The sequence below is a fragment of the Lampris incognitus genome, chromosome 10, assembly GCF_029633865.1.
Source record: "Lampris incognitus isolate fLamInc1 chromosome 10, fLamInc1.hap2, whole genome shotgun sequence".
Lineage (NCBI taxonomy): Eukaryota > Metazoa > Chordata > Actinopteri > Lampriformes > Lampridae > Lampris > Lampris incognitus.
The window spans coordinates 14,199,019-14,210,381 of NC_079220.1; the positions used below are offsets into that span (position 1 = coordinate 14,199,019).

Consider the following 11,363-nt stretch of genomic DNA (forward strand, 5'->3'; position numbering starts at 1 on the left):
ACACACATACAGACAGAAGGGATGGCATCACGACAAAACCTCAAAAACAGGAAACAACAAGGGAGGAAGGTCTAAATGAATGAGAGCTGTGTGTTGTAAAGAAGGAAATCATAAAAACCTTTGCATATGCTGATGATACAATAGAACAAATACACTCGAGTCTCTAAAGTGCTTTATCTTTCCCCGACAGAGTGACGCACACCCATCCCTCCCTCCAGAGGACATGCGACAGAGGGAGCCGACAAGCTCGGCAAAAGTCTTACAAGCCCCCCCACCCGCCCCCACACTTAGTCTTGAAAAAGTCTTAAACATCACCAAAAGTCTTAATTATGCATAGTCTTAGAAACCATCACAGAAGTATGGAAACTGCACAAAGCTGTCTTCTGTCTTTGTGTGTGTGTGTGTGTGTGTGTGTGTATAGGAGTGCAGATAGCGAAACAGAGACGGAGTGTTTGTCCAGATGTGTGTGTGTGTATGTGTGTATGTGTGTTTGGTCATCTCATACGTTGGTGTCTTTAAGCTGGGGGAGATGGATGGGTGAAGCTGTGTTCTCACGTCAAGGACAGAGAGCCCACCTCTTGTGTGTCATTCTCCTGCTAAGTGTGTGTTGCCTTCACTAATGCAAAATCTTAATAAACCACAAGCAAACGACACCGAGTCTTTTCATCATTGCTTCTTTGAACAGGATGGTCTGTATGGTGACTTACAAGACTCACCACAGAACACAGTGTTATATCCGCTTCATGTTGGACGGAGCATTTTGAGCCTCATCTGTGCTGTGTCTATGGCAGGCCCGCCCACAGAAATGGCCGGGCCCCTGAAAATGTCCAGTGAATACCCCCCCCCTTAAAAAACGCACATGTATCAATGCATATATGTGTTCTCTCTCTATGACTTAACACATACAATGAAAACTGAGAGACATATTCAGTAACGGGGGCTACATAGGAAGGCACACACACACACACACACACACACACACACACACATCATAATAGAACTATCTAGCACACTTAAACACACAAAGATCTTCTACATTTACACCACACATTTCTTAGTAGAAAATGCAATTTCTTACCTTATGGCTCCATCTTTGCCTCATAAACAGCCATCTTCCTTGTCTTACTGGATGCAAAGTCCTTTATGTCTTTAACTGTTTAGCCAGTTCATCAGGAATCAGGAACACTTTACACTTCAGCCGACAGTTCACACTCAATGGCAAGTAATGCCATTATCATTACTTATATTTAGGATGTACATGATTATTGTTGGCCTCCATGACCCCCCCTCCCCTCCAGCAGCTGGGTCCCAGAAAGCTTTCCCCCGTTTCCTCCCTTATGGATAGCCCTGGTCTGGTCTATGGGACAAAGAGATCCACCTCAATGATTCTCTTTGGTTAAGTGAGGTCATCCTCTCAGCGGCACCGCCAGCAAGTGATCCATCATTGTTAAGTACAGTGCTGCAGTCCAATGTTACAGCAGTCCTCCGAAACCTTGTCGATTCTCCTAGGGACATTTGCTTTGCACATTTCTCTGCGATGGAGGCCGGAGTGTAAGGTCAACTGCAGAGCAGATTCATAGCCAGCCCAAGTACTTTGAGCAGGGCAGATGCTCTCCAACATGGAAATTTAAACCCTCGACCTCCAGTTGGAGGACAGTTCACCCATTCATTATACGTCTCTCAGCTACATTGGTGTTCACCTTTCCTTTTTAGCTGTGTGGACAGTCAGCCTTGGTATTGTTGGTCTTTATGCTGGCTAACGCGAGGGAGAGACAGGGGAGATGAAGTCACATAAAGATTATCAACAGATCATTTTTGGCTGTATCCCGATTTTGATCCTCACAGAAATTAAGCTCTTATTCCTCATTTTTGTTTTCATGAATGGTGTAATCCACAACTCTTTCCCCTGCATTTTGCCAGTGAGTCTGGGCGCTCTTATTGTGAAAGACGGCTGAACGCATTAATGTGCTTACAAGAGAATACAAACACAACTTATGACTGACAGTCTCATTGATGTTAAAATAAACTGTAAATTTAATTCCCTTCTCAAAAAGCCAAAATGAATCATTAGCCAGCACATGATGCTCATGCTAATACATTGAAAAAAATTATGACCCACAAGATGCAGGATTAAATAAAAAACGTCAAAAGTAGGTCCTCCGTGTCCTTACATCATATGATACAGACATACGTTTAATGTAACAGTAAACAATGCTACATACTGATTCATTTCTAACCACAGCAGACCATCTAAATTAAACGTCCTTCCCTTGATGTGAAGTATTTAAGAAGTGAGCCGACAGCAGAGTAACAAAAGCAAAAGCCACCTATCACCAAACATACATCAACATGGATTTTATTTTCATTTTAGTTTCAGATGAGCATTTCACATTTTTATACAAAATCATTAGAAAATGTCTGACACTCCAAATTCCCATGACTTGCCCTTCTTTAGTGGCTCTCGCCCCACACACCAGATGATCATGGGAAATCATGTAGTGTTCTGGACCAGATGATGAGCCTCAGCCCCGGGCCAGTGAGATTAACCCCCCCCCCCCCAACTTCAACTTGACCGCCAACCGCAATGTGCGATCCCAGAGTTTCTGAAAGCTCAAACACGACTACATGGTACAGTGATACGATATCTTGTCACATCAAGTAATGTACAGAGAAGGAGAGATGGGTTGAGGAGGACTTTCAGAGGAGCAGATGAAGGCCTAACGCTGCGACGCCGACAGCTTTGTTCCATTTTATGACTCGATTTCCCGTCCGATTTTGATCAGCCGTTATATCAGCTGAGTGCCTTTAACATATGGACACAGTACCACGCCAGAAACACCAAGCATATTTTGCTACGCATGACACATCATTGGTTATGGATTGGTTACCTATGTTAAAAAAAAACAAAAAAAAAAAACAACCACACGATCATTTATATCAGTTTCAAATCAACCAATGACGGCAGGCCTCTGGGGGGAGAAGGGGGCAGAGAGGGCTAAAGAGCCTCTGGTTCAATTGGGTAAAAAGAGAGCGGGGAGAAGTGTAGGCAAATTTCTAAATGTTTTGCTAATGTACATGCCCAGCACACACACGACTTCTATCTCAGCCTGCACACACACGCACACGCACATACACACAAACTTGCAACAGCACACCTATTAAAACAAGGAGACCTCTGTCTCACGCCATCAGCTTCTAAAAACATTCTTCAGAAAACAGAGTCAAAACTGTGTGGACCAAGGCCACAAACGATACACATCTCACAGGACGCCACACGTGAGTGTATACTATGTCCAAAATAGGGGAGGGTCAGAAGATATAATACACAATCTTGATTTAAATTAAAAAAAAAGAAAAAAGAAAGGCCCAGCTTTTAACCAAGCTTATGTGTGGAAAATCATGCTCTCAAACAAAATATCATCACAATTGGGCAGAGAGGCACTTAAACATCACTTTCATTTTGTTTATGTTTGTGTGTGTGTGTGTGTGTGTGTGTGTGTCGAGTGGAGACAGAGCTACATTTTCGATATGTTTGACACTGACACTCACACTCTCGTACTGGTTTTCATGTGGGAGCATGTTTTTTAGCAGTTGGCACATGTACATGCAAAGCTTCAGTCTCACCTGCACAGGTAGACTGAGGGAGAGGGAACGAGGGAGTGGGGGGGGAGATAGATGTGTGGACAGACAAATAGACACATAAACTGACCGACAGGCTCTTGAACATTTCGAGCGTATATATACACCCCTGACTTTAATCCTGCCCCTCCCCACTCGTGTCACATTTTCATAGCAGCACCAGAGGAGCCCTCTGTTCGGTGGCTGCAGCCATCCCTTCAGTCGGTCTCTAGGATGAGAGGCGGCTGCTCATTCTCCTCCTCCAAACGCAAGTCGTTGAGGTCGTCCTCCAGCCCCGCCCCTCCCACGGCACCTTGTTCTTCGCAGTAACCTAGGAAACAAAAGTTTGAATATTACTTCCTCTATCGACGCCGAACGAAGCTCCCCCAGCAACTTTGGAGTTCCAGCTTACATTTGCTGGCAAAGCAAAAATACGTATCGATATCCACACCCACCTGCTTGAAACATAAAACGATGACTTTTGTCACTGAAATTACATACTGCTGTTATAAACAAAGATGAAGCATTAACATGGGTGTAATATACCTTTAGTAACAGCAGCACTGTAGGTCTGGGTAACGAGTGGACGATCATGTGACCCTTGCTCTAGGATTTCATTGGGCTGCTCTGCGCTACCATCTAATCTGAGAACAAAGATAGTTAAGGTTATGTTTATATAACTGCCTCAAGAATGCAGCAATTTTTACATACAAGTTCAGACAAAAAAGTTCAGTTCACTGTGAATTTTCACACATCATACTAAGTTTGCATTGACTGTCTCTGAAACACAGACACGGTGCAGAACTGCATCTAAGCTGTGTCATAGCCAGCGTCCAGGAGGTACATTATGCGCTCTCGGCGTTACCTGTGCTGTTTCATTAGTGTGCATTCCCCGCCTTCCTGGGGATCCAAATTGTACAGATACAGATAGCCGTCAGCTGCAGCTACTAGCAATCTTGGAATCTTCTGGATCCTACAATAAAAAATTATAAAACATAACAAAACATCTGATTAGTGTACAAAAACATTCCAAAGGAAAGAAGTCCATGCACCCATAATGAATGTTTGAGTTAGGGGTCCTTTGGTTAGGTGAAGACTTTTTGATGGCATGCCAAAGGTTGTTTCATGTCTATCAAAGGGAAAAAAAGAGGCCTGTGGAGCCCCCCTTTGGCCAACCAGTGTACTATGAATTGGGAGGAAAAGCATACCTACAGACACACACAAAAACAAAACAAGGAAATAGAAAATGGAGGGGTAGAATGAAGTAGGGTAAGCTGTTGCCAGTTTTCACTGGGATGTATCGACATCAACAAATCACAAAGGACCACACTTTGTATCAAAGTGTGTGTATGCTTGCAAGTATGTCAGTGTATATGTATTGTGTGTATGCACCATTGTGTGTGTGCAAGTGTGGGCACTCACACAGCCAGGGCACAGATGTTCTTGTGTCCGGAGAAGGGCAGTCGTACGGTGGCGAAGGCGCGTCCTTGGGTGAACATCTCTGTAACCTGGGCCGGCAGATAGGTGGTAGATGCCATCAGGACCTTGCCTAGGTACCCTCCCCATGTGGTGGGTTCCTCTGCTGGCCTACACGCACACAACACAATGACATACACACATGAAAGTCTGTACATGCACGTGCATGCACACAAGTATCCATAAAATACACATTCACGTGAGCACACTTCCACACAGACAGAAAATCTAAGAAACAGATGTGGATTTTGTTAAGCGGGAGCATGGCGCACAACGAAATGAGTTAGGAGAGAAACAGCGGGGAAACATCAGCCTGTCAGTCATGACTTGGCTCACTGACACAACAAAGGGAGGATGAAAGGTACGTACACATATTTCTCTTTCTGCGTCTCAAGTTTGAAGATGTGGACTGTCTCTGTGTTGCTGGAGGCTGACAGATAGAGGCCTTCCATACTGAATGCCAATGAGCAGATACTCACACACCTGAGAGGAAAAAAAGCACACACAACACCAGTCAGGAAAGTATCCTCTTTCAATGTTGTATTCTGTAAATTGTGTACACACAACATCCATTGAACGTCTGTCAATCTTGGGAGAGAGATCCCTCCTCTGTTGCCCTCCCTGTGGTTTCTTCCTTTTTCTCCCTGTTAAAGTTTTTTTTAGGGAGTTGTTCCTTATCTGATGTGAGGGTCTAAGGGCAGGATGCTGTGTTGCTGTAAAGCCCCCTGAGGCAAATTTGTAATTTGTGATAATGGGCTACACAAATAAAATTGACTTGACATGACTTGAAAGCAGGCACGTGCAGACATGCATGCATGCACAGACACACAAATTGTGGACAGTCTGCAACTATAAAAATCTAGAGGCAAAAATCCAGTGTGACCCAATTCACTCTAAGCACTCGTAGTGGCAGAGAGAGAGAAACAAGTGACCCATAACTATACAACTCGTCATCAATAACTTGCTACCTCTTGACTCCCCGTCGAAACTCGAAGAGCTTCTGTCCCTCTGGGATGGAGAAGACGCGAATCACCGTGCCCTGGAAAGACGAGCAGCACCCAGGGAAACAGAGGAGAAGGAGAAACAAAGGTGAACCGTATGCTCAGATGGGGAACCAAATCACCAAATCCGAGAAAGAAAAAAAAGAAACCAAATAAACAAGTGGCTTCTGTAGCTGCTGTACCTTCTCTGAGGCTGTGGCCAATTTGGTTCCGCTCGCGTCAAACGCCAGCGCAGCTAAAGGACTGTCATGAGCTGGAATCATGTTCGCCGCTCGCTGGAAACAAAGGCAGATACACAAGCACAACGTTACATTCGGACGCCAACTGACTGCGCGTCTGACAGAAACCTCAACAAACAAGTGCACACATACACACAGCGGAGTCCTGATTTGTGAAAGTGGGTATTGTATAGGCTGACATGGGTAAATTGTTTGGTACGATCAGTGTGACTGTTTGGACCAATTTTGGATTCATGCCATTGTCTCACACGAGCTTAGTCCTACATTGTTTACAGAAAGAACTTATCTTAGATCTGCTAAAACATAGTCCCTAAAAAAACAATACTAGAGGAGTTTTTATGTACATATATTCACTTTTATTACAAAAAACCACTAGTATGGAAAGCAAAGGTCAGATCAACAACACACTCAACAAGGATGTTTTATCATATAGGATGCAGAGGTAAGGATTTTAACATCAAGAACGAATTAGTTAGTTGATGAGGTGTGTATAAATAAATATATATATATATATATGTGTGTGTATATATATATATATGTGTGTGTGTATAAATATATATATATATGTGTGTGTGTGTGTGTGTGTGTGTGGGAGAAAGGCTGTTATATTGAGTGCATGTGCTTGTGCTGACCTACCAAGTTGACAGTGTCAAATACTTGGACCTCTCCTATGGTGGCACTTCCTGGGTATGCCAGGTAACAGTTATCATTGCTGATGGAAAGTGCACACAAGCCTGGAGATACCGACACACAGAGTCAGATACAGGCAAACCAAATTGACTATGAAAGACATTTTTTTTCTTCAGCTTAAGAATTCTTAATGAAACAGGAAAAGTAAATATGAAGCAATACAAAAATATGTGGTACCAATTAGGAACCATTACAGAGTACTCGCTCTCCAATAAACAATACACACCATGTTACTTAAATCTGCATTTATGGTGCCTGCTCATTCATCTAACATGTTTGTAAAAGAACCAAATTCAATACTGTCAATAAATCCAACCATTTTGTATATACTGTACTGTACATTGTATGTATGCTGGTACGCTCTGTCATGTCCATCTACCTCAGGCAGGTATGTAAGTAACCTGCTAACATCTATTTCAGCATCTCTGATATATTCTCTGCAACACTGCACCTTATCACCTCTTATTTCGCCTGTATAAGTCAATCCTTGTGTATATATCTGAAGATTGTTATGTTGTAGTGTTGTTATTCTATGTTAAGTACATTGAGAGAGCCACGAAACCAGTCAAATTCCATGTTTGTGCAAACCGGCCAATAAACATGATTCTGATTCTGAGATTTGTACATGAAGACCATGAACATTCTCTCTCACGAATTAATTTGCCATTTTGTTGAACAGAAACGTACGGGTTTTCAGGATACCTTGGGGCTCGTCTTAAAAGATAGTTGTGCCATTAAAACGATGCCTTGTGATAACTGCCTTTGTGTCTGCCCAGCTGGGGCACACACTGGGGCACAATGAAAACAAAATAATGGAAGTGCAACATAATAGAAGAAATGTAACACAGGTCCTTGTTGGAGGGTATCATGGTTTTAAAAAAAAGTGTTTGCTCTTTAGTTACGATCATCTTAGTATCAATCATATAGGAACTGTTTCAAAATTAAAAAGAAGCATCTATCTGAAATGATGAGTGCTGAGCCCAAATAAGAGATGTTTCCTGCACAGCTTGTTTTTGGAGGTTACATTTCAGAAACCCAACACTGTTGTTTATGATGTGAAAGCTCTGAATTAGGTCAGTTGGGAGACAGTGGAGCTGACTTAAAACAGTGACTGCAGCGCAAGTTTTAATTTAGTCAAAACACATCAAGGAAATTTAACATAAGATTACTGCTGAATGTTTGCAAGACAATTTATGCTTCTTGTTGTTGTTTCTAGCCACCTCAAATAAACTGTAAGTACTTTAACTTTTGCAGGGCAAGAGTAACAAAGAAAATACAGATGGGATGAAAGGAAAACACATTAGAAGGAAATCATTAGAGATAAACTCGGGTAGTGATTCTCATAACCATCTCCTTTAAAGAAAGATTTTACTAAGGGCTTGAATTAAGGTCATTGTTGACGTAAAAGGAAGTCCAGGTTGAGATTCTGTTAGGAAAACCTGAATGTCCCCAACAACAAGGTGAGATCATGCTAACAATTTTTGAGTCTTACCTGAGGGGTTAGGTGGGGTCTCTCTGATGGTGTGCAGGACTTTCATGTCTCGGATGTTATGAATATAAAGTGACTCCTCCAGACATACTATCAGTCTCTGCAGGGGGAGCATGAACCATGAAATATTTAGCACAACATGTCAACAATAGATGTAACTTAATCTGACTGCTCTGCAACTGATCAATTAGCCCAATGTCATTTGTACAACAAAAATTAGACATATGATTTTGTTTAATTGTGAATATGTGCAAACATACTTATCGTTGGAGTGAAACACACATAATAAACTCATACTGTCTTTACCTGTCTGTTGAGTTTGACGGCCAGTATGGTGTTGGAGTAAGAGTAATTGCAAATCTCAGTTCCCTTCTTGAAATGACAGACTTTGAGCTTCCTAGGAGCCTTAAGACTGACGATGGCCACCAGGCTACTGGAGAACAGGCGCTCCACAATACACACATCCTCCGTGTCCGCTACAGGGATGAGGATGGAGACGGACAAAGACACTTAATTTCAATTAATTCATGCAAAACATATGCAGAAGGCTTATAGCCGTAACGGTAATCATTTGTGAAGGAATAACCCCTATTAAGAATTACAGACAAGTGAATTAGCTCTTGATCCTTTTATGAGATTGGGATCAGTTTAATTTGGAAGGCTAAAGCCACAATCATTGAAACTTGAAAAAAAAAACATATTAGAATATCAAAGTTTACCAAACATTTTATTTGTGAATAATTCAAAAAGTTCTTTTAACACTGACACGTGAGTCTCCCGAGTCTAAACGTTTACTACTGGTGTTTCAAACTGAGAGATTATCTCCAATAACCTAGAGATTGTTATAGTGTGTGCAAATCACTATGACATGTCATATGCTGTTTGAATATACTACACTTCTTTGGAACGCATAGATACTGAAAGGGTAGCTTATTGGCCACAGTAATGTTAGCTTTGTATTACAATGATGGCTTTGTTCTACAAGTACCATGTCCAGCAGTGAAATCAGAGAAGCCACTCAGGTACTCAGACATTTTTTTATTTTATTTTCTTTAAACATTTAAGGTATCATTGATGCTCTAATGGTGCAATGATTTTTTTCCTGGCTTAGAGGGCACACATTAAATACAATTAGCCTTAAACCTAATGGTCTTAACGTAACGGCTCTTAAATATGACCACGCGTAAAACTCATGCAACAGAACAAGTGTCAATCAATACTTCCATACTCATTCTACCCACTGACAAAAGAGGACGTGTACAGAGTGCACTACAGGGAACAGACATAGCACGAAAGGATACTCACAACATTCATAAATCTGTTCCAATTTGTCCACTGTTGACAAGGAGAAAAACTTGTATCCTGATTTAGTGCCAACGGCCAAGGATCTGTAAACAAGAGTGGTCATACAAGAAATCGTGTGTCACTGAGACGCCAGCAAAGGCCACACAACGAACAAGAACAGCCAAGCAGACGTTCAAAAAGGATGGCTATAAATACTATTAAATGATGCCATTTCCAAAAAAGACACTAGATAAGAGATCAGTTGGGTTATGATTAACATTAGCATTCTTGTCTCCGATCTAACAGGATGGTGAGGGTAGTCAGGCGATGACAACAGTCACACGACAAGGTGTGTTGCAATAGCATCAGGCCTCTTCGTGGTCTGTAGCAGTGATCATAGAACTAAGAGGAAGGTTAAACTCACTGTCACCGTGATTCTCAAACCTTCATAAGGTAGGACCACATGCGACGTTAAACGGTATTCTAGCTAGCTGACACAGTAGCACTCCCGGTTTCAATTTTATTTGTCATATATGAAAGCACGATTATATTTATTCTCATCATGAAATGTTTGTTTTACTGGCTCAACACACAAGTGAGAAATAAAGGCACTTCTAAAAGTACTGAGGGAACTCAATGCGCAAGAACAGGATACGTGTACAAAACAGTACGTACAGTCAGTCGCACGTAGTCAGTGTACACATTGGATGTGCTTTGTTGGACAGTGTGCTACAGTACCACGTCTGCGAGCGCTGGTCGTCGAAAATCACACTCACAACCCCAAAATAAATGTATGATAACGTTAAATACAATCCTCAACTGTGGTCTGCCAACACTATTCTCTTCTGTAGCCGTTACAAGTTGTCCGCCACCTTGGTGGCAACATATCTGAGCTAAAGTTAGCTCTGCTGCTGGCGCTATCTAGTTAGCTAGGTGTAATGCAGGATGGAACAAATCGATTATGGCTTTTCATTTCAGTCTTTTTAAAACCCGATCTTATTATCAGGCACGAATAATAGCCAACACGTTTAGGGGAAAACTTCAGGCAAATTACACAGCAATCCCAGGCTAAATCCAAATTTGGCTAACTTAACGCAAGCTAGCTTGTCGGCACAGGCCGTCCGCTTCCCGGCCACCCTCCGCACTTCCCCCGGCCAATCCTTACGTGTTGTCCTGGTTAAAGTTGGCGAAGAGGAGCTGGCTTCCGCCGGCATCCCCGCTTTGGCTAGCCAGGTTCATGAGCACGGCACCATCTATGTTTAGAGCCTCGATAGAAAACGCAGCAGTCGGATTGATAAATTGCGCAGGGATTCAGGGTTGAAAAGCCATCGCGTTCCCCTGCCTTGTTCCCACTGATTGTTGTTGTTTTTCGCAGTGGTTGCTGCTTTCTCCGAATGCGCATGCGCGCTAGCTGCGGCGTGGAGGCATTTAAAGGGCCAGGGCATTTAATTTCACGGAGAGGCGTTTGCGAGGAAAGCTGTGAACTGGCTTCACAAATAAAAGGGCGCTGACATAGTTCAGGATGCTATGCATAAAGTGAACTGGGTTCGCCAGCGAGACTGCTCA

General features: G+C 42.5%; 2 protein-coding genes across 2 annotated transcripts in view; one reads left to right on the forward strand and one right to left on the reverse strand.

The window, feature by feature from the left end:
• The window catches only part of LOC130119983 (myosin-16-like), a 30,921-nt gene extending 30,277 nt beyond the window's left edge, over nt 1-644 (forward strand). Inside the window, exon 44 of the mRNA XM_056288595.1 lies at nt 191-644. The gene's annotated coding sequence lies outside the window, so the exon portion shown is untranslated. The remainder of the gene's footprint in view (nt 1-190) is intronic.
• A 1,366-nt stretch (nt 645-2,010) lies between these two features.
• Nucleotides 2,011-11,153, reverse strand: wipi2 (WD repeat domain, phosphoinositide interacting 2). Its single transcript, XM_056287491.1, has 12 exons — nt 10,963-11,153; nt 9,819-9,901; nt 8,820-8,989; nt 8,517-8,613; nt 6,971-7,068; nt 6,278-6,370; nt 6,063-6,133; nt 5,464-5,577; nt 5,041-5,205; nt 4,484-4,591; nt 4,165-4,262; nt 2,011-3,949 (listed from the first exon to the last, which is right to left on the reverse strand). The coding sequence occupies exons 1-12, from the start codon at nt 11,034-11,036 to the stop codon at nt 3,837-3,839; spliced, it is 1,284 nt and encodes a 427-aa protein (XP_056143466.1). The 5' UTR covers nt 11,037-11,153; the 3' UTR covers nt 2,011-3,836.
• Nucleotides 11,154-11,363: the final 210 nt, after the last annotated feature.